The sequence below is a fragment of the Oncorhynchus mykiss genome, chromosome 18 (genome assembly GCF_013265735.2).
Source record: "Oncorhynchus mykiss isolate Arlee chromosome 18, USDA_OmykA_1.1, whole genome shotgun sequence".
In the NCBI taxonomy this organism is placed as follows: domain Eukaryota; kingdom Metazoa; phylum Chordata; class Actinopteri; order Salmoniformes; family Salmonidae; genus Oncorhynchus; species Oncorhynchus mykiss.
Window position 1 is genome coordinate 40,206,437 of NC_048582.1, and position 21,153 is coordinate 40,227,589.

General features: G+C 42.2%; 4 protein-coding genes across 5 annotated transcripts; 2 read left to right on the forward strand and 2 right to left on the reverse strand.

Annotated features, from left to right (window-relative positions):
* Positions 1-2,027: 2,027 nt before the first annotated feature.
* Positions 2,028-2,766, reverse strand: LOC118941158 (proteasome subunit beta type-8-like). The gene is made up of 2 exons (XM_036952783.1): positions 2,423-2,766; positions 2,028-2,241 (listed from the first exon to the last, which is right to left on the reverse strand). Exons 1-2 carry the CDS (start codon positions 2,486-2,488, stop codon positions 2,029-2,031), a joined length of 279 nt encoding a protein of 92 aa, XP_036808678.1. The 5' UTR covers positions 2,489-2,766; the 3' UTR covers position 2,028.
* A 1,081-nt stretch (positions 2,767-3,847) lies between these two features.
* Positions 3,848-7,344, reverse strand: LOC110496227 (proteasome subunit beta type-7). Its single transcript, XM_036952782.1, has 8 exons — positions 7,207-7,344; positions 6,802-6,895; positions 5,499-5,596; positions 5,176-5,316; positions 4,953-5,068; positions 4,746-4,804; positions 4,389-4,540; positions 3,848-4,237 (listed from the first exon to the last, which is right to left on the reverse strand). The coding sequence occupies exons 1-8, from the start codon at positions 7,266-7,268 to the stop codon at positions 4,126-4,128; spliced, it is 834 nt and encodes a 277-aa protein (XP_036808677.1). The 5' UTR covers positions 7,269-7,344; the 3' UTR covers positions 3,848-4,125.
* Positions 7,329-17,374, forward strand: psb9 (proteasome subunit beta type-6-B like protein-like). The gene is given in 6 exon segments (NM_001124259.2): positions 7,329-7,463; positions 7,975-8,045; positions 15,849-15,980; positions 16,258-16,387; positions 16,486-16,630; positions 16,934-17,374. Coding segments are annotated over 6 exon segments (654 nt in total). The 5' UTR covers positions 7,329-7,415; the 3' UTR covers positions 17,062-17,374.
* A 990-nt stretch (positions 17,375-18,364) lies between these two features.
* On the forward strand, positions 18,365-21,002 carry LOC100135882 (proteasome (prosome, macropain) subunit, beta type, 9a). Of its 2 annotated transcripts, XM_021570528.2 has the most exons (7): positions 18,365-18,523; positions 18,678-18,817; positions 19,063-19,130; positions 19,240-19,371; positions 19,596-19,725; positions 20,267-20,408; positions 20,552-21,002. In XM_021570528.2, the coding sequence occupies exons 2-7, from the start codon at positions 18,764-18,766 to the stop codon at positions 20,677-20,679; spliced, it is 654 nt and encodes a 217-aa protein (XP_021426203.2). In that variant the 5' UTR covers positions 18,365-18,523; positions 18,678-18,763; the 3' UTR covers positions 20,680-21,002.
* The last annotated feature ends 151 nt before the right edge of the window (positions 21,003-21,153 follow it).

Below are 21,153 nucleotides of genomic sequence, written 5' to 3' on the forward strand. Positions count from 1 at the left end.
TCCGGCCTCTAGGTCACCAGGCTGCTCATTATTATGCACACCTGTCACCATCGTTACGCGCACCAGCGCCTCATCAGGCTCACCTGGACTTCATCACCTGCCTGATTAATTTCCATATATATGTCACTCCATTTTGTTCCTTCCCGAGGCATCGTTGTTTCTGTTTCAGTTTAATGTTTGTGCGTTGTTTAGTGTTTCTTGTTTTGTATTATGGTCGTTTATTTATAAAATTATTCACTCCCTGAACTTGTTTCCCGACTCCCAGCGCAAAAAACAGAAATATCTTATTTACATAATTATTCAGACCCTTTACTATGAGACTCAAAATTGAGCTCAGGTGCATCCTGTCTCCATTGATCATCCTTGAGATGTTTCTACAACTTGATTGGAGTCCACCTGTGGTAAATTCAATTGATTGGATATGATTTGGAAAGGCACACACCTGTCTATATAAGTTCCCAGAGTTGACAGTGCATTTCAGAGCAAAAACCAAGTCATGAGGTCAAACGAATTTGCCGTAGCGCTCCAAGACAGAATTGTGCCGAGGCACAGATCTGGGGAAGGATACCAAAACATTTCTGCAGTATTGAATGTCCCCAAGTACACAGTGCCTTCCATCATTTTTAAATGAAAGAAGCTTGGAACCACCAAGACTCTTCCTAGAGTTGGCCGCCTGGCCATGCGGCCAAGCGTCAGAGAGGTGACCAAGACATTGATGGTCACTCTAACAGAGCTCCAGAGTTTCTCTGTGGCGATGGGAGATCCTTCCAGAAGGACAACCATCTCTGCAGCACTCCACCAATCAGGCCTTTATGGTAGAGTGCCCAGACGGAAGCCACTCCTCAGTAAAAGGCACATGACAACTTGCTTGGAGTTTGCCAAAAGGCACCTAAAGACTCTCAGACCATGAGAAATAAGATTCTTTGGTCTGATGAAACCAAGATTGAACTCTTTGGCCTGAATGCCAAGCGTCACGTCTGGAGGAAACCTGGCACCATCCCTACGGTGAAGCATGGTTGAGGCAGCATCATGCTGTGGGGATGTTTTTCAGCGGCAAGGACTAGGAGACTAGTCAGGATTGAGGGAAAGATGAACGGAGCAGAGATCCTTGATGAAAACCTGCTCAAAAGCATTCAGGACCTAAGACCTGGGCGAACGCTCACCTTCCAACAGGACAATGACCCTAAGCACACAGTCAAGACAACGCAGGAGTGGCTTCGGGACAAGACTCTGTCCTTGAGTGGCCCAGCAAGAGCCCGGACTGGAACCTGAATCGAACATCTCTGGAGAGATCTGAAAATAGCTGTGCAGCAACGCTCCCTATACAACCTGACAGAGCTTGCGAGGATTTGCCGAGAAGAATGGGAGAAACTCCCCAAATACAAGTGTGCCAAGCTTGTAGCTATGAGGATCGACGCTGGAGACAGGAAGCAGGTACAGGGAGAACATTTCATTAGCGCAGACATGAAACAGGACAGGAAAAGCATCTGGACAGGGGTCAAAATAACGACATCAATGCAGACATAGGGAACAACCGGAGGAGCAGACAATTATTGACGGGGCAATCAACAACGGGATGGAGTCCAGGTGCTTCTGCGCGTAATGATGGTAACAGGTGTGCGTAATGAAGGGCAGCCTTGCACCCTCGAGAGCCAGAGAGGGAGAGTGTTGGAGCAGGCATGACAGTAGCGTCATACCCAAGAAGACTTGAGGCTGTAATCGCTACCAAAGGTGATTCAGCAAAGTACTGAGTGAAGTGTCTAAATACCTATGTAAATGTAAATTTGTAGTAGTTTTTTCAACAACAACAAAAAATTGCGTTGTCATTATTAGGTATTGTGTGTAGCTTTATGAGGAAATAATATTTTAATCAATTTTAAAATAAGGCTTCAATGTTACAAAATGTGGAAAAAGTCAAGAGGCCTGAATGCTTTCCGAATGGACTGTATCTATGCTTCACATGGTCTCACATGAACTGCCTTAGTGAAATCAAAATTGTTACGGAGTGAGTATAGGTTTAGAACAAGGTCACTCACGGTTGACCACTCCTCCGGAGTAGGCGTCTCTGTGTGTGGCGTGGGTGATACCGCGGCGGCCCAGCTCGTACGCCTCCTCTACCGTCATGTCCTCACGGGAGCCGCTGTCAATTACTCCGTACGCATAGCTGCTACCACAACCAGTAGAGAACATGCGACCAGAGAGACGTGTGGCGTTGTCATCCACATAGTACAAACCAGGGCCCTGGACAGCAAGACACAAATAAATGAAAACTCATCAACAGACATGACAATTGGAGGCACTCCAATGGCACTCAATCATGTTGGGTACCATAAGGATGAAAACGTAGGCTTTGAAATAAACACGCACACTCACACACAGACACACACATACCACACACACAAAGATACATTCCACTCCTCACCTTATTGTCCCAGCCAACGATCATGCTGCCCATGGAGAGGCCCATGCCCCTGTAGCTCAGCATCATGTTACACAGCAGCTTAGAGGCTGCAGACACTGAGATCCTCTGTTTGTTCCTCAGTTTGTACAGCCTGAGACACAAAGAGATGGAGGGTCAGTCACTGTATGAGACAAGACAGTCAGTTTGTTAACACACTGGTTTACTTCCAGATACATTTTAACACCCCAGATACGTAAAGGACCAAGGCATTAATATGGCTTAGAAGCAGACCAAGAAGACTAAGATAGGGAGAGGGTAACCACAAAGTCAATGGTTGATACCAATATGGTTTTAAGGTGATAACTTCATGTCCCATGCATTTGTTATGTGTGTAAGGAAACTCATTTGTACATTTTCATTTCATCCAACCCATTCCCATAAACCTGACTTACACAGACAGGCATTGATGACTTTGATATTAACACCGTGTAACTGTATAGGGGGACTCAATCCCACAGAGACATCCGGACATGGTCCCCAGCAGGTAAGGGTTGATTTCTATCACCTTGTTAGCCTCCTTTGACACTACATGGAAAGATACATGCATGGCAAAGGGGTTAGAGAATGATTGCTTTATGTTTGGTTATAGGCATGTCAATCTCTCATGGCTCAAAGAGGAAGAGAGATTGACTACATCGCTACTTGTTTTTGTAAGAAGTGTTGACATGCTGAATGCACCGAGGCATCTGTTTTAAACTACTGGCACACAGCTCGGACACCCATGCATACCCCACAAGACATGCCACCAGAGGTCTCTTCACAATCGCCAAGTCCAGAACAGACTATGGGAAGCGCACAGTACTACATAGAGCCATGACTACATGGAACTCTATTCCACATCAGGTAACTGATGCAAGCAGTAGAGTCAGATTTAAAAAAACAGATAAAGATACACTTTATGGAACGGCGAGACTGTGAAGAGACACAGACACAGACACACATACACGTGATAAGACACGCACTCTACACACACGTACACATGGATGTTGTATTGTAAATATGTGATGGTGGAGTAGTGTCCTGAGGGAACACACTTCATGTGTTGTGTAAAGTGTTATGAAATGTAATGTCATGTGATATTTTAAATTGTATATTAATTGCCTTAATGTTGCTGGACCCCAGGAAGAGTAGCTGCTGCCTTGGCAGCTAATGGGGGATCCTTAATAAATATCCGCATGATCAAGTAGTCACTCACAAGGAGTCACAGGGAGAGTACTAAATGTTATGCTCGATTACATTTTAAATATCTAAATCCCCTGGAAAGTAATAGCAGGCACGGTGAACCATGGAAAGAACATAAAAACATATTTAAAAATGAAGATGCTGTGAGCTGAAACTGTGTTAAAAGAGAAAGCTAAAAGTGAGGAGGGAAAACTCAAAACATTGTTCATGAAAAATAATTAGACTTTTTATTCAATCAATCACATATTTCCAATATTTCACCCACTAGCCTAGGCCTACTATACCTGTTCAAAATGTATCACTGACTACAGTTCATTCAACTAAAATCTTTATGTCACAAGGTTTTTATGGCTTTGCATTGTAGTGTCACCTAGTAGTCAAGTCTTTACATGATTAATTCTATTGTATTAATTGATTTTATGTCTGAATATTGTGATAAGCCTCTGTGTGACTGTTTCTTTGTCGTTTGGGAGTGGTCAGGTTCAGGCCGTATCCATCCGCTGGACTGTCTCCTGAACTACCTCCAGCTCCAGGGGGACTATTTTCTCTGTCAAAATAGACGTTGTACCTGGGCGATACTTGTATCTCCTCTGCCTGAGCAAAAGAAAGAGAAACGAGAGAGACAATAACAAAAAGAGAGAGAGAGAAGATAAATGAATCACTGTTCTGTCAAAGAACAATAGTTTTTGAAAATATGCTGTCTAGACTAATACTAGCAGAAGCTGAGGATGGTGACATAATTTACCTCTTGTCTTTGTACTCTGACTCCTGGTATGGCCTGATGTAGTCCACCCCCTGTTTAGTGATGACACAGATATCTATGTTGTTTCCTGAGCCCAGGTCACTCATGATGCCAGAGTGGATGGCATCCCGGACCAGCTCCTTAGCCTCCTCCATCTAGTAGGACACAGGAATGGGGAGTGAGTGAAGGGACTGGGATGGGGAGGTAGGTCTACAATACATACAGCTTAATGTAAACAAATCTGATGCCTTCTTTATGGGGAGTCCAATGACTTAACTCTTTGGGCTTGAACTTTATTGATGCGAAGGCATATAAACTAAATGTATGACAACCCATAGCCTGACTAAGGAAGTCTCTTACCTCCATATTAGCTTTGAACCTGTCCTCCAGAATCCCCAAAGCAGCCAAGTCACCAGACCCTACACAAAACACAATTCAATGTCAAACACAAATAGGAATCAACTAAACGTAATTATGTAATTATTTGAGTTATTGACTAAAATGGCCCAAACTATAACAGTATATGGTGAATGCTTATGTATGCTTGACACAGTAGCAGTCCCTCACCCATTGCAAGGTATGGCACATTGTCTATGCTCCCATAGGGCCCCACTTTGTAGAGGTGATTACCAGTGCAGTCCACCCCTCCTAGGATTAGACTGGCCCCTATCTGACCCCGGTACCTATGAAAGACATAAGAGACATTATAACCACATATTTTGAATCAAGTGAATTTTCCCCATAGAATGTAGCTAGTGAAAATGCATTCATCCTCTGTCACCACACACACCTGAAAAGCATGTCCTGCAGTATGTTTACTGCCATCACGACACGTGGGTTCCTGCCGCTGTTCATAGAAAATATGGTGAGGTTGGAGGAGAGCAGGTCGGTCGTCTTCTCTGTATCCGCTGCAGTTCCTGCACCACAGCAGCTGACAGAGGGAGTAGGCAGGAGAGAGGACGGAAAATTGATCCAGCTATGAATATCTCAAATAGAAGTGACAGTTTGTGTTGTAGGAAAAGCCCCCAATTTTGTACTTATCATTCACACAACCAATTGTGTTCCACAACTAAGCAACACCACACTACCCATTACAGGTGTAGGCCTACTCACTATATATTGGGGGAGATGTAGTGGATCTTGGCACACATCTTATCAGCCACTACTTCACCAGAGGTGGCTCGTGTGTCTGCTCCCAGTACCACTCCATTCTGCACAAATGAACAGCATACACATAAATATACTAAACAATAATATAAACGCAACATGCAACAAATTAAAAGATTTTACTGAGTTACAGTTCATATAAGGAAATCAGTCAATTTAAATAAATTAATTAGGCCCTAATCTATAGATTTCACATGACTGGGAATACAGATTTGCATCTGTTGGTCGCAGATACTTTTAAAAAAATGTCGCGGCATGGATAAAAAAAACAGTCAGTATCTGGTGTGACCATTTGCCTCATGCAGTATAGAGTTGATCAGGCTGTTAATTGTGGCCTGTGGAATGTTGTCCCACTTCTCTTCAATGGCTGTGCGAAGTTGCTGGATATTGGCGAGAACTGGAACATGCTGCCGTACACGTTGATCCAGAGCGTACCAAACATGCTCAATGGATGACATGTCTGGTGAGTATGCAGGCCGTGGAAGAACTGGAACATTTTCAGCTTCCAGAAATTGTGTACAGATCCTTGCGACATGGGGCCGTGCATTATCAGGATCGGTTCACGGTATCTCTGTGCATTTAAATTGCCATAAATAAAATGCAATTGTGTACATTGTCCGTAGCTTATGCCTGGCTATACCATAACCCCACCGCCACCGTGAGGCAGTCTGTTCACAACGTTGACATCAGCAAACCGTTTGCCCACATGCCGCCATACACGTGGTCTGTGGTTGTGAGGCCGGTTGGACGTACTGCAAAATTCTCTAAATGACGTTGGAGGCAGCTTATGGTAGAGAAATTAAACTTAAGACATCTGTGGCATTGTGTTGTGTGACAAAACTGCACCTTATAGAGTGGTCTTCTATTGTCTCCAGCACAAGGTGCACCTGTGTAATGATCATGCTGTTTAATCAGCTTCTTGATATGTCACACCTGTCAGGTGTATGGATTATCTTTGCAAAGGAGAAATGATCACTAACAGGGATGCAAACAAATTTGTGCACAAAATTTGAGAGGAATAAGCTTTTTTGCACATATGGACATTTCTGGGATCTTTTATTTCAGTTCAAGAAAACATGGAACCAACAATTTACATGTTGCAATTATATTTTGGTTCAGTGCAATTGGAATACACTTCACCCATTACTGCAGACACAATACGGATATTAATTATAACAATTGAATAAAAATTTAAGCAGAATACATTAAATGAGACCATTATCCCATCGTCAATGTGAATAATTTTTACCTTACACAAAACTCCAGCTATGGTGGTCCCAGTCTTCATCGGTTTAGGTGCCTTAGTCTGTCCTCCCTGAAGCAGACCCTCTAGAGCAACATTTCTAAGTGATAAAGCCAATATTAAATTGATTTATCATACACACTGAAATACAATGTCAGTACCAACAGCATCACTAGAACAGATAAATAAAAATTGAGCTGAAAAACACACATGCTTTCATTTGAATGAAGGTAGCCTATTTAAAACAATATAGCTGCAATGACAAAAGTTTATATACTTAGACTTTCCGAGAGAGAATTACTTTCACTTTCGATATAGGCTTGGTAGAACTGATAAATTATTGCGAAGTTTCACTATTTACAAGAAATAACAACATTATTATTCTTCTAAAAGATTAAAGGGAAATCATACCTGCAGACGTTCTCAAAATTAAATCCCGATGCAGGTGTTTCGACGACATTTGATAGCGCCATATCTGGAGACGGTTACTTTGGACTCGTGAGATTTTGACTTCCCATCGATTCTGTCTTTCAAATCGCTTGAGGTCGCTATTTTCTTGATCTTATGTTTGTGACTGAGGGACGTTTTATCTCTCATTTTTTCATCTGTGTTTTCCAATAATGGAAAAACGTTTTATGGACTCTCAAATCAAAGGAGTTAGTACAGGCGTAAGTAATTTGTTTTTCATATTTTGTACCCGATATTGTTATAACTGTTTTTCTAAATTGAAGCTGTGATAGGCATTTTACGACCAATTTACCTGAATTTGATGTGTGATTGATTTTAATTATAACGTTAGACTGTCTTGATGTTAAGGGTTAAGGGAAACGTTTAGACATTTAAGTTGATATTAATAATGAGAACTTTACTTCGTACATTTCCTACGAACAAAGGGGCTGAATTTACTTTCGTTTTCGAGTCATTCATGTGGACCTCAAGCTCAGGGTAGAAGACACTTTGCCACTGATCTAAAATCAGCTTAGCCTGATTAGCCCAAATCCCAACCATATTCATAAGGAGGAAACACTGACCTCAGATAATATATAATAAAAAAGTAATAAGTGCATTATAATATAAATATATTATATCAACTATATATTATATTGTTTGTTCTATCCCTATCTAAATGATGATACATGTATTGATAGATTTTGATGCTCTGCATGTTATCACCTACAGACCACCATCTTGGCGGTGACATTCAATGGAGGGGTTATCATCGGCTCAGATTCCAGGGCGTCCATTGGAGGGTGAGTAGCATCAACACCTGGAATCAAGTTAATCATATTACCCGTTCTTTCCTCTAGACATGTCTTTATGATAGTTCTACTGTCAAATACAAGTCTGTGACACGCAGCATATGAAATAAATCAGCAATATAGCAATATATATGGGCGTCATTGTAAACAATTAAAATCAAATGTATTTATATAGCCCTTCGTACATCAGCTGATATCTCAAAGTGCTGTACAGAAACCCAGCCTAAAACCCCAAACAGCAAGCAATGCAGGTGTAGAAGAATTTCTTCTTAACTGACTTGCATAGTAAATAAAGGTAAATATACAGTGCCTTGCGAAAGTATTCGGCCCCCTTGAACTTTGCGACCTTTTGCCACATTTCAGGCTTCAAACATAAAGATATAAAACTGTATTTTTTTGTGAAGAATCAACAACAAGTGGGACACAATCATGAAGTGGAACGACATTTATTGGATATTTCAAACTTTTTTAACAAATCAAAAACTGAAAAATTGGACGTGCAAAATTATTCAGCCCCCTTAAGTTAATACTTTGTAGCGCCACCTTTTGCTGCGATTACAGCTGTAAGTCGCTTGGGGTATGTCTCAAATCAGTTTTGCACATCGAGAGACTGAAATTTTTTCCCATTCCTCCTTGCAAAACAGCTCGAGCTCAGTGAGGTTGGATGGAGAGCATTTGTGAACAGCAGTTTTCAGTTCTTTCCACAGATTCTCGATTGGATTCAGGTCTGGACTTTGACTTGGCCATTCTAACACCTGGATATGTTTATTTTTTAACCATTCCATTGTAGATTTTGCTTTATGTTTTGGATCATTGTCTTGTTGGAAGACAAATCTCCGTCCCAGTCTCAGGTCTTTTGCAGACTCCATCAGGTTTTCTTCCAGAATGGTCCTGTATTTGGCTCCATCCATCTTCCCATCAATTTTAACCATCTTCCCTGTCCCTGCTGAAGAAAAGCAGGCCCAAACCATGATGCTGCCACCACCGTGTTTGACAGTGGGGATGGTGTGTTCAGCTGTGTTGCTTTTACGCCAAACATAACATTTTGCATTGTTGCCAAAAGTTCAATTTTGGTTTCATCTGACCAGAGCACCTTCTTCCACATGTTTGGTGTGTCTCCCAGGTGGCTTGTGGCAAACTTTAAACGACACTTTTTATGGATATCTTTAAGAAATGGCTTTCTTCTTGCCACTCTTCCATAAAGGCCAGATTTGTGCAATATACGACTGATTGTTGTCCTATGGACAGAGTCTCCCACCTCAGCTGTAGATCTCTGCAGTTCATCCAGAGTGATCATGGGCCTTTTGGCTGCATCTCTGATCAGTCTTCTCCTTGTATGAGCTGAAAGTTTAGAGGGACGGCCAGGTCTTGGTAGATTTGCAGTGGTCGGATACTCCTTCCATTTCAATATTATCGCTTGCACAGTGCTCCTTGGGATGTTTAAAGCTTGGGAAATCTTTTTATATCCAAATCCGGCTTTAAACTGCTTCACAACAGTATCTCGGACCTGCCTGGTGTGTTCCTTGTTCTTCATTCTTCCTCTGAGACTATCACAGTGCAGGTGCATTTATAAGGAGACTTGATTACACAAAGGTGGATTGTATTTATCATCATTAGTCATTTAGGTCAACATTGGATCATTCAGAGATCCTCACTGAACTTCTGGAGAGAGTTTGCTGCACTGAAAGTAAAGGGGCTGAATAATTTTGCACGCCCAATTTCTCCGTTTTTGATTTGTTAAAAAAGTTTGAAATATCCAATAAATGTCGTTCCACTTCATGATTGTGTCCCACTTGTTGTTGATTTTTCACAAAAAAATACAGTTTTATATCTTTATGTTTGAAGCATGAAATGTGGCAAAAGGTCGCAAAGTTCAAGGGGGCCGAATACTTTCGGCAAGGCACTGTATATATAAATAATATTATTGCAATATATACAGTTGAAGTCGGATGTTTACATACACTTAGGTTGGAGTCATTACAACAATTGTTTTTTTTTTATTTTAATTTTACCCCGTTTTCTCCCCAATTTCGTGGTATCCAATTGTTGTAGTAGCTACTATCTTGTCTCATTGCTACAACTCCCGTACGGGCTCGGGAGAGACGAAGGTTGAATGTCATGCGTCCTCCGATACACAACCCAACCAGCCGTACTGCTTCTTAACACAGCATGCATCCAACCCGGTAGCCAGCCGCACCAATGTGTCGGAGGCTACACCGTGAACCTGGCAACCTTGGCTAGCGCGCACTGCGCCCTGCCCGCCACAGGAGTCGCTGGTGCGCGATGAGACCAATCCCTCCCTAACCCGGACGACGCTAGGCCAATTGTGCATCACCCCACGGACCTCCCGGTCGCGGCCGGTTACGACAGAGCCTGGGCGCGAACCCAGGGACTCTGATGGCACAGCTGGCGCTGCAGTACAGCGCCCTTAACCACTGCGCCACCCGGGAGGCCCCAACAATTGTTTACAGACAGATTATTTCACTTATAATTCACTGTAGCACAATTCCAGTGGGTCAGAAGTTTACATACACTAAGTTGACTGTGCCTTTAAACAGCTTGGAAAATTCCAGAAAATTATGTCATGGCTTTAGAAGCTTCTGATAGGCTAATTGACATAATTTGAGTCCATTGGAGGTGTACCAAACTCAAAAAAGTTCTGGGACACTGTAAAGTCCATGGAGAATAAGAGCACCTCCTCCCAGCTGCCCACTGCTGGGAGGCTATGAAACACTGTTACCACCGATAAATCCACTATAATTGAGATTTTCAATAAGCATTTATCTACAGCTGACCATGTTTTTCACCTGGCTACCCCTACCCCGGTCAACAGCCTGGCACACTCCACAGCAACCCCTGGCACCCTCCACAGCAACCCCTGGCACCCTCCAAAGCCCCCACCATTTCTCCTTCACCCAAATCCAGATAGCTGATTTTCTGATAGAGGTGCAAAATCTGGACCCCTACAAATCAGCCGGGCTAGACAATCTGGACCCTCTCTTTCTAAAATGATCTGCCGAAATTGTTGCAACCCCTATTACTAGCCTGTTCCATCTCTCTTTCGTATCGTCTGAGATTCCCAAAGATTGGAAAACTGCTGCGGTCATCCCCCTCTTCAAAGGGGGTGACACTCTAGCCCCAAACTGCTACAGACCCATATCTATCCTACCCTGTCTTTTTAAGGTCTTCAAAAGCCAAGTTAACAAACAGATTACCGACCATTTCGAATCCCATCTTACCTTCTCCGCTATGCAATCTGGTTTTAGAGCTGGTTATGGGTGCACCTCAGCCACGCTCAAGGTCCTAAACGACATCATAACTGCCATCGATAAGAGACATTACTGTGCAGCCGTATTCATCGACCTTGCCAAGGCTTTTGACTCTGTCAATCACCACATTCGTATTGGCAGACTCGACAGCCTTGGTTTCTCAAATGATTGCCTCGCCTGGTTTACCAACTACTTCTCTGATAGAGTTCAGTGTGTCGAATCGGAGGACCTGTTGTCCGGACTTCTGGCAGTCTCTATGGGGGTGCCACAGAGTTCAATTCTCGGACCGACTCTCTTCTCTGTATACATTAATGATGTCGCTCTTGCTGCTGGTGATTCTCTGATCCACCTCTACGCATACGACACCATTCTGTATAATGCTGGCCCCTCTTTGGACACTGTGTTAACTAACCTCCAGACGAGCTTCAATGCCATTACAACTCTCCTTCCGTGGCCTCCAACTGCTCTTAAATGCAAGTAAAACTAAATGCATGCTATTCAATCAATCACTGCCCGCACCTGCCCGCCCGTCCAGCATCACTACTCTGGACGGCTCTGACTTAGAATATGTGAACCACTACAAATACCTAGGTGTCTGGTTAGACTGTAAACTCTGCTTCTAGACTCACATTAACCATCTCCAATCCAAAATTAAATCTAGAATCGGCTTCCTATATCGCAACAAAGCATCCTTCACTCATGCTGCCAAACATACCCTCGTTAAACTGACCATTCTACCGATCCTCGACTTCGGCGATGTCACCTATAAAATAGCCTCCAACACTCTACTCAACAAATTGTATGCAGTCTATCACAATGCCATCCGTTTTGTCACCAAAGCCCCATATACTACCCACCACTGCGACCTGTTCGCTCTCATTGGTTGGCCCTCGCATACTCATCACCAAACCCACCGGCTACAGGTTATCTACAAGTCTCTGCTAGGTAAAGCCCCGCCTTATCTCAGCTCATTGGTCACCATAGCTGCACCCACTCGTAGCACGCATCCACTCGTAGCACGTGCTCCAGCAGGTATCTCACTGGTCACCCCCAAAGCCAATTCCTCCTTTGGTCGCCTTTCCTTCCAGTTCTCTGCTGCCAATGACTGGAACGAACTGCAAAAATCACTGAAGTTGGAGACTCACTAGCTTTAAGCACCAGCTGTCAGAGCAGCTCACAGATCACTGCATCTACACAGTGCCTTGCGAAAGTATTCGGCCCCCTTGAACTTTGCGACCTTTTCCCACATTTCAGGCTTCAAACATAAAGATATAAAACTGTATTTTTTTGTGAATAATCAACAACAAGTGGGACACAATCATGAAGTGGAACGACATTTATTGGATATTTCAAACTTTTTTAACAAATCAAAAACTGAAAAATTGGGCGTGCAAAATTATTCAGCCCCCTTAAGTTAATACTTTGTAGCGCCACCTTTTGCTGCGATTACAGCTGTAAGTCCCTTGGGGTATGTCTCTATCAGTTTTGCACATCGAGAGACTGAATTTTTTTCCCATTCCTCCTTGCAAAACAGCTCGAGCTCAGTGAGGTTGGATGGAGAGCATTTGTGAACAGCAGTTTTCAGTTCTTTCCACAGATTCTCGATTGGATTCACGTCTGGACTTTGACTTGGCCATTCTAACACCTGGATATGTTTATTTTTGAACCATTCCATTGTAGATTTTGCTTTATGTTTTGGATCATTGTCTTGTTGGAAGACAAATCTCCGTCCCAGTCTCAGGTCTTTTGCAGACTCCATCAGGTTTTCTTCCAGAATGGTCCTGTATTTGGCTCCATCCATCTTCCCATCAATTTTAACCATCTTCCCTGTCCCTGCTGAAGAAAAGCAGGCCCAAACCATGATGCTGCCACCACCATGTTTGACAGTGGGGATGGTGTGTTCAGCTGTGTTGCTTTTACGCCAAACATAACGTTTTGCATTGTTGCCAAAAAGTTACATTTTGGTTTCATCTGACCAGAGCACCTTCTTCCACATGTTTGGTGTGTCTCCCAGGTGGCTTGTGGCAAACTTTAAACAACACTTTTTATGGATATCTTTAAGAAATGGCTTTCTTCTTACCACTCTTCCATAAAGGCCAGATTTGTGCAATATACGACTGATTGTTGTCCTATGGACAGAGTCTCCCACCTCAGCTGTAGATCTCTGCAGTTCATCCAGAGTGATCATGGGCCTCTTGGCTGCATCTCTGATCAGTCTTCTCCTTGTATGAGCTGAAAGTTTAGAGGGACGGCCAGGTCTTGGTAGATTTGCAGTGGTCTGATACTCCTTCCATTTCAATATTATCGCTTGCACAGTGCTCCTTGGGATGTTTAAAGCTTGGGAAATCTTTTTGTATCCAAATCCGGCTTTAAACTTCTTCACAACAGTATCTCGGACCTGCCTGGTGTGTTCCTTGTTCTTCATGATGCTCTCTGCGCTTTTAACGGACCTCTGAGACTATCACAGTGCAGGTGCATTTATACGGAGACTTGATTACACACAGGTGGATTGTATTTATCATCATTAGTTAATTAGGTCAACATTGGATCATTCAGAGATCCTCACTGAACTTCTGGAGCGAGTTTGCTGCACTGAAAGTAAAGGGGCTGAATAATTTTGCACGCCCAATTTTTCAGTTTTTGATTTGTTAAAAAAGTTTGACATATCCAATAAATGTCGTTCCACTTCATGATTGTGTCCCACTTGTTGTTGATTCTTCACAAAAAAATACAGTTTTATATCTTTATGTTTGAAGCCTGAAATGTGGCAAAAGGTCGCAAAGTTCAAGGGGGCCGAATACTTTCGCAAGGCACTGTACATAGCGCATCTGTAAACAGCCCATCTATCTACCTCATCCCCATGCTGTATTTATTTGTTTATCTTGCTCCTTTGCACCCCAGTGTCTCTTCTTGCACATTCATCTTCTGCACATCTACCATTCCCATGTTTAATTGCTATATTGTAATTACTTCGCCACCATGGCCTATTTATTGCCTTAACTCCCTTATCTTACCTCATTTGCACTTTTTGTTATCTTTTTTTCTACTGTTTTATTGACTGTATGTTTTGTTTATTCCATGACTAACTCTGTGTTGTTATATGTGTCGAATTGCTATGCTTTATCTTGGCCAGGTCGCAGTTGCAAATTAGAACTTGTTCTCAACTAGCCTACCTGGTTAAATAAAGGTGAAATAAAAATGTAATAAAACCTGTGGATGTATTTCAAGGCCTACCTTCAAACTCAGTGCCTCTTTGCTTGACATCGTGGGAAAATCAAAAGAAATCAGCCAAGACCTCAGAAAATGTTTTGTAGACCTCCACAAGTCTGGTTCATCCTTGGGAGCAATTTCCAAACGCCTGAAGGTACTACGTTGATCTGTACAAACAATAGTACGCAAGTATAAACATCATGGGACCACGCAGCCGTCATACCGCTCAGGAAGGAGACGTGTTCTGTCTCCTATAGATGAACAGCGAAGGACCTTGTGAAGATGCTGGAGGAAAGAGGGACAAGAGTATCTATATCCACAGTAAAACGAGTCCTATATCGACATAACCTGAAAGGCCGCACAGCAAGGAAGAAGCCACTGCCCCAAAAAAGCCATAAAAAATGCCAGACTACGGTTTGCAACTGTACACAGGGACAAAGATCATACTTTTTGGAGAAATGTCCTCTGGTCTGATGAAACAAAAAGAGAACTGTTTGGCCATAATGACCATCATTATGTTTGGAGGAAAAAGGGGGAGGCTTGCAAGCCAAAGAACACCATCCCAACCGTGAAGCATGGGGGTGGCAGCATCATGATGTGGGGGTGCTTTGCTGCAGGAGGAACTGGTGCACTTCACAAAATAGATGACATCATGAGGATGGAGAATTATGTGGATATATTGAAGCAACATCTCAAGACATCAGTCAGGAAGTTAAAGCTTGGTCGCAAATGGGTCTTCCAAATGGACAATGACCCCAAGCATACTTCCAAAGTTGTAGAAAAATGGCTTAAGGACAGCAAAGTCAAGGTACTGAAGTGACCATCACAAAGCCCTTACCTCAATCCTATAGAACATTTGTGGGCAGAACTGTGCGAGCAAGGAGGCCTACAAACCTGACTCAGTTACACCAGCTCTGTCAGGAGGAATGGGCCAAAATTCACCCAATTTATTGTGGGAAGCTTGTGGAAGGCTACCCAAAACGTTTGACCTAAGTTAAACAATTTAAAGGCAATGCTATCAAATACTAATTGAGTGTATGTAAACTTCTGACCCACTGGGAATGTGATGAAAGAAATAAAAGCTGAAATAAATCATTCTCTCTACTATTATTCTGACATTTCACATTCTTAAAATAAAGTGGTGATGCTAACTGACCTGACAGGGAATTTTACTAAGATTAAATGTCAGGAGTTGTGAAAAACTGAGTTTAAATGTATTTGGCTATGGTGCATGTAAACTTCCGACTTCAACTGTACATTGGAATGTGTCATCAGGAGTCTGTCTAATGTGTCTCTATCTCCACTTCCCCCACAGGTACTACGTGTCCTCTAAGACCATCAACAAGCTGATCCAGGTTCATGACAGGATATTCTGCTGCATCGCCGGCTCCCTGGCAGACGCTCAGGCCGTCACCAAGGCTGCCAAGTTCCAGATCTCCTTCCACAGGTATGGACCACCCTGTCCCTTTCCCTCTTTTCCCTCTGTCCTGGCTGGCTCAACGTATCTCATGATGGTTTATATCAAACTAATTGGGCTTGATTGATGTGTGATTGATTTGAATTATTATTACCAATAGGGAGACCTCCATTTTAGAGGTGGTCCTAGTAGTAATGTGCAGCCTACTGCCTCTTGAACTACAATAGACATAGAAACAAACTGTGGAATAATCCTGATACTAAATGATGACACCCATGTCTTCTCTGTGTCTGCCCTGTGTGGTAAGTATTCAGATGGAGTCCCCTCCTCTGGTGAAGGCAGCAGCGTCCGTGTTGAAGGAGCTGTGCTACAACAACAAGGAGGAGCTGCAGGCCGGCTTCATCACTGCAGGCTGGGACAGGAAGAAAGGGCCACAGGTGAAGCACTGGGGCATAACAAACAGTCAAACAGACCTATAGAATAGAACACAATAGAATAGAACACACACCATTTCTGACTGTTATCTCACCTGTAGGTTTACACAGTGGCCCTGGGCGGTATGTTACTCAGTCAGCCGTTCACCATCGGAGGATCAGGCAGCACATACATCTACGGTTACGCCGACGCCAAATACAAACCTGACATGAGCAAAGAGGAGTGCCTGCAGTTTGCTACAAATGGTAAAAGTTGATTTTCCCTTTAGGCTTCCTTGTTTTATCCGAATGGCACTGTTTTTATACAGGATAAAAGATGTCAGATATTGAATTATTTTTCTATTTAAAAAAAAAAAACATCTTCCAGTGGAGTGGGACAGGAGAGTGATTGTAGGATGGATTTGCTATGGCATTATTGGCACTGGAACACAACAGACCTGTTTCCTGAAAATGTGGAAGGATATGGTTCCATACCCATCTCTGCCTGCCATCTGACCTATTTTCCTCTCTTTCCTCCCTCCCTCTTCTTTTTCTCTTCACCCCACCTAGCTCTTGCCCTGGCTATGGGCAGAGACAATGTCAGCGGGGGTGTGGCACACCTGGTAGTGATCACGGAGGAGGGGGTGGAGCATATTGTCATCCCTGGAGACAAGCTGCCCAAGTTCCACGATGAGTAGTGACTCTTCAATCAGCCAATCAGCTGTGACACTCTGTGAGAGGAATTTGGAACCTTCACCCAACCAATCACTGTTGTTCATACTGTACATGCAGCATTTGGTGTTCATAGGCCTAACTTCACATCAGTTTTGGGACTGTGGTTAGAAATAAACACTCATGATTTCCAAGAGTCCAATGTGAGAATCTTCTCTGCTCCTGCCTATGTGCTTTCTAATCCACACTGTGTTCATTTTGTTTCTGTGCTTTATATATCTGTTTATCTAATGACCTTTGTATGGAATCAATCAAATCAAAGTGAAAAATATCTTTACACTGTGGGTAAGTGTGTTTGATTAGAAATGTGTCAATCTGACAGTCCCCACTATAATTGATTAGGCTATTTCTGAGGGAATACGCCCCATTTACTTAGAGACATCATTAGCAATAGATTAGTAAATATGTTCAAATCAAATTTTATTTGTCACATGCGCCGAATACAACAAGTGTAGTAGACCTTATAGTGAAATGCTTACAAGCCTTTAACCAACATTGCAGTTTTAAGAAAAATAAGAGTTAAGAAAATATTTACTAAATAAACATGTGTAAAAAATGTAAATAAAAGAGCAACAATACAATAACAATAGCGAGGGGGTGCCAGTACCGAGTCAATGTACAGGGCTACAGGTTAGTCGAGGTAATTGAGGTAATATGTACACGTAGGTAGGGGTCAAGTGAGCCTGTATTAACTAATGCGTACTTAAACCTGTGTTTACCTGACAGCAACATACATATCATTACAATTAGTAAATATTGGTACAATTTAAAACTGTTATATGAGTGAGAAAGTTACAGGCACACAACCCAACATGATACCCCCAAGATTTGCTAACCTCTCACCATTACAACAACGGGAGATTATGGTTTTATATTTATGCCTCTAACTTTATCACTCATCATTATTCACGGTTCATTCAAGACTATCAGTAATCATGGTAGAATCCACATTTAATGTAGAAGTGTTTAGAAACATATTATTTTCTTATTTACAATAAAAGTGACTCCAAAATGACACAATACATTATTTACCATTCATTTCTATTGGGCACAAAATAATCTGAAACACAACCAAAACAAACACCAAATACATCCAACAAGTTTGTAGAATCACAAGCTTGATGTAGTTATTGCGTGCTATGAATATGGGACTATGTACACAAAGTGCTGTCATTTCTAAACGGTTCACACGATATGGATGAAAATACCCTTAAATTAAAGCGGAAAGTCTACATTTCAACCTCATAGTCATAGTATAATTTCAAATTCAAAGTGTTGGAGTACAGAGCCAAAACAACAACAAAATATTGTCTCTGACCCTGTACTTTTGGAGCTCTGTATGTTTCTTGGAAAATGATTTCAGCCTCTCACTGACAATCTAACTTTCATTTTCATTTTCTTCTGGAAAATGGTGGACCAGACAGAAAGGTATGGCGGCTCCTTTCTCAAATATCTTTAGTAGTTAATTCTAAATACAACATTGTAGTTTAATAGCAATCGTTTGCGTATGTCCTAAATGAGGCGTCGTTTGGTTTTAAATTGCATGTTTTCTTTCTCTTTCCATTTCGCGTTGAGTCAATAGGCTTCTCAAACACCGTGCGCACTGAACAGGTATCAACGCGACCAGCCACTTATTATCTATCGGGCGCAAAAATAAAGTGCTTCAAGATGTTAGATGACTCATTAGAGCCAGGGTGGCTATCTGAAGAAGTAAAAACAGGGGTGAGTATCATTTGATGACATGTATGGAGGTGGAAATTATATCAGTCTATAATGTTGGGGTGTTCATTCTGTTTTTGCTTATTTATTTGTATGAATGTATAAATATAAATCTATTGCCTTTTCCAAACGTGAGTCAGTCTCAACGTGAATTTAGCTGTGTTGAGTCATTCAATTGAGTCATTTAATTATGCCCTCAAGACAGTTTGGAAAGCGCTTAATCAAAATTGTGTCTGTTTTCCTATCAGACCACCATCATTGCTATTGAGTTTGATGGAGGGGTGGTGCTGGGCTCTGACTCTCGAGTGTCTGCTGGGTAAGTCGCTGTACCAAGTCTTTGAAAGCCAATCATTTACAATGATGGTCCTCCCTAAACCCTCTGTTTTTCCTCCATCCATCTTCCCTCTTCTCTCCATCCCTCACAGGGAGACTGTGGTGAACCGGGTGATGAACAAGCTTTCTCTCCTCCATGACAAGATCTACTGCGCCCTGTCAGGCTCGGCTGCGGACGCCCAGACCATCGCTGAGATGGTTAACTACCAGCTGGATGTGCACAGGTATTACCCGTGTTACCTGCTGCATGGCTATTTATTGTGGTCGACAATAGCTCTAGTCCTATGTATAACACATTTGGTTGAGTTAAATGTATGGAAAAGGTTAATAGGCCTTCACTGCGCATTTTCTCATGTTCTCATGGGGGTTTACCTTTATACAGTAGATGCAGTTAAATAATTCTGCTATTAAGCTTTGGCTTATGTGACTTGTGACCTCTTGAACTCAGCATTGAGGTTGGAGAGGATCCTCAAGTTCGTTCAGCTGCCACTCTGGTGAAAAACATCTCATACAAGTACAAAGAAGAGCTGTCAGCGCATCTCATTGTTGCCGGGTGGGACAAGAGAGGAGGGGGACAGGTCAGTCATTACATAGAAATGCCACATCTATAAACACTAGTGGCGCAGTGATCTAAGCCACTGCATCTCGTATGCAAGAGGTGTCAATGCAGTCCCTGGTTCAAATCCAGGCTGCATCACATCCGGCTGTGATTGGGAGCCCAGTAGGGTGGTGCACAATTGGCCCAATGTCGTCTGGGTTTGGCTGGTGTAGGCCGTCAATTGTAAATAAGAATTTGGTCTTACTTGCCTAGTTAAATAAAGGTTCAATTTAAAGAAATCTGTATTTCTTTCTTTATTGTGTTTATTTCAGAAAATGTTCTTGTATCTGGAACATTTTAACTGATCCTGAAGCTCAGAAGAGGTCATTTTGAATTAAATTGACCATTTTGTAATAGTTTTGAGTGTATGCTCAAATACATTTTTTGTACAATTAGTACATAATCAAACTTACAGTTGCATCAAACTCACAGTTGTTCACTAATTTGCATAGTATTTTTCCTACTTCAGAGTTTGCAAGGTTACTGTGCTCAAGCATTCCCCACTCATTGCCCCCTCCCAGGTGTATGTGACCCTGAATGGCCTTTTGTCCAGACAACCCTTTGCGGTCGGCGGCTCTGGAAGCTCCTACGTCTATGGGTTTGTTGATGCAGAGTACCGGAAGGCCATGAGCAAAGAGGACTGCCAACAGTTTGTTGTCAACAGTGAGTGACGTTGCACTTTTAAAATACTTATATGTATTGATATACCTGTATGGCCTAAACAGCATGAATTAGACGCTATTAAGATGTTGTGTCATTTGTCAATAATATACTCTCCCTCTTTCTTCATATCTCCTCTCGCTTAGCACTTTCATTGGCTATGAGTCGAGATGGTTCCAGCGGAGGTGTGGCCTACCTTGTCACTATCGATGAAAAGGGTGCAGAGGAGAAATGCATTCTGGGCAATGAGTTGCCTACTTTTTATGATCAGTGAAAACTGGGTTGTGAAAACAGTAACACTCAAGTTGTTGTAGTTATGAAACAGTGAATGAACATATGGCCACCGTACGAACAAACAGTACTATTCAATCTACACAGGAAATAGAATGTTTGGATAGGGGTATGAATCATGCTGGCACAATGTTCAATATTCTCATCCCCACATCACTACACATACAATTTCAAAATGATTCATAATAGTTAAGCCCTCTGTTGAAGACACTGATTTTATTTTGGGTAGCTGGGGACCTCATGCTGGACTGTGTCTTTGGGTGATTCACAAGTCAATAAACCATCTCTCAATTAAACTTTCCTTGGATATTTCTCCGTATGTTTTTTTCAATCCCAAAACAACTATTCAAGAAGTTTTCTGCCATCATCAAAAGTTATGGTAATATTTGTTATTACCCGTATATAAGCCATGCACAGGTAAGGCCATGGAAATATTTGTAGCAAATTGTATTCAGTT

Bases quoted from the DNA above. Each gene is read 5' to 3' on its own strand.
- LOC118941158 (XM_036952783.1), bottom strand. From the start codon at position 2,488: ATGATGCTGAGCTACAGGGGCATGGGCCTCTCCATGGGCAGCATGATC. The intron at 2,242-2,422 runs GTGAGGAGTGGA...CTTGCTGTCCAG, and splicing joins TCGTTGGCTGGGACAATAAG to GGCCCTGGTTTGTACTATGT.
- LOC100135882 (XM_021570528.2), top strand. From the start codon at position 18,764: ATGTTAGATGACTCATTAGAGCCAGGGTGGCTATCTGAAGAAGTAAAA. The intron at 19,372-19,595 runs GTATTACCCGTG...TCTTGAACTCAG, and splicing joins TACCAGCTGGATGTGCACAG to CATTGAGGTTGGAGAGGATC. The intron at 20,409-20,551 runs GTGAGTGACGTT...CCTCTCGCTTAG, and splicing joins CCAACAGTTTGTTGTCAACA to CACTTTCATTGGCTATGAGT.
- LOC110496227 (XM_036952782.1), bottom strand. From the start codon at position 7,268: ATGGCGCTATCAAATGTCGTCGAAACACCTGCATCGGGATTTAATTTT. The intron at 6,896-7,206 runs GTATGATTTCCC...TTTATCACTTAG, and splicing joins AATTTTGAGAACGTCTGCAG to AAATGTTGCTCTAGAGGGTC. The intron at 5,317-5,498 runs GTGAGTAGGCCT...TCCCTCTGTCAG, and splicing joins TACATCTCCCCCAATATATA to CTGCTGTGGTGCAGGAACTG.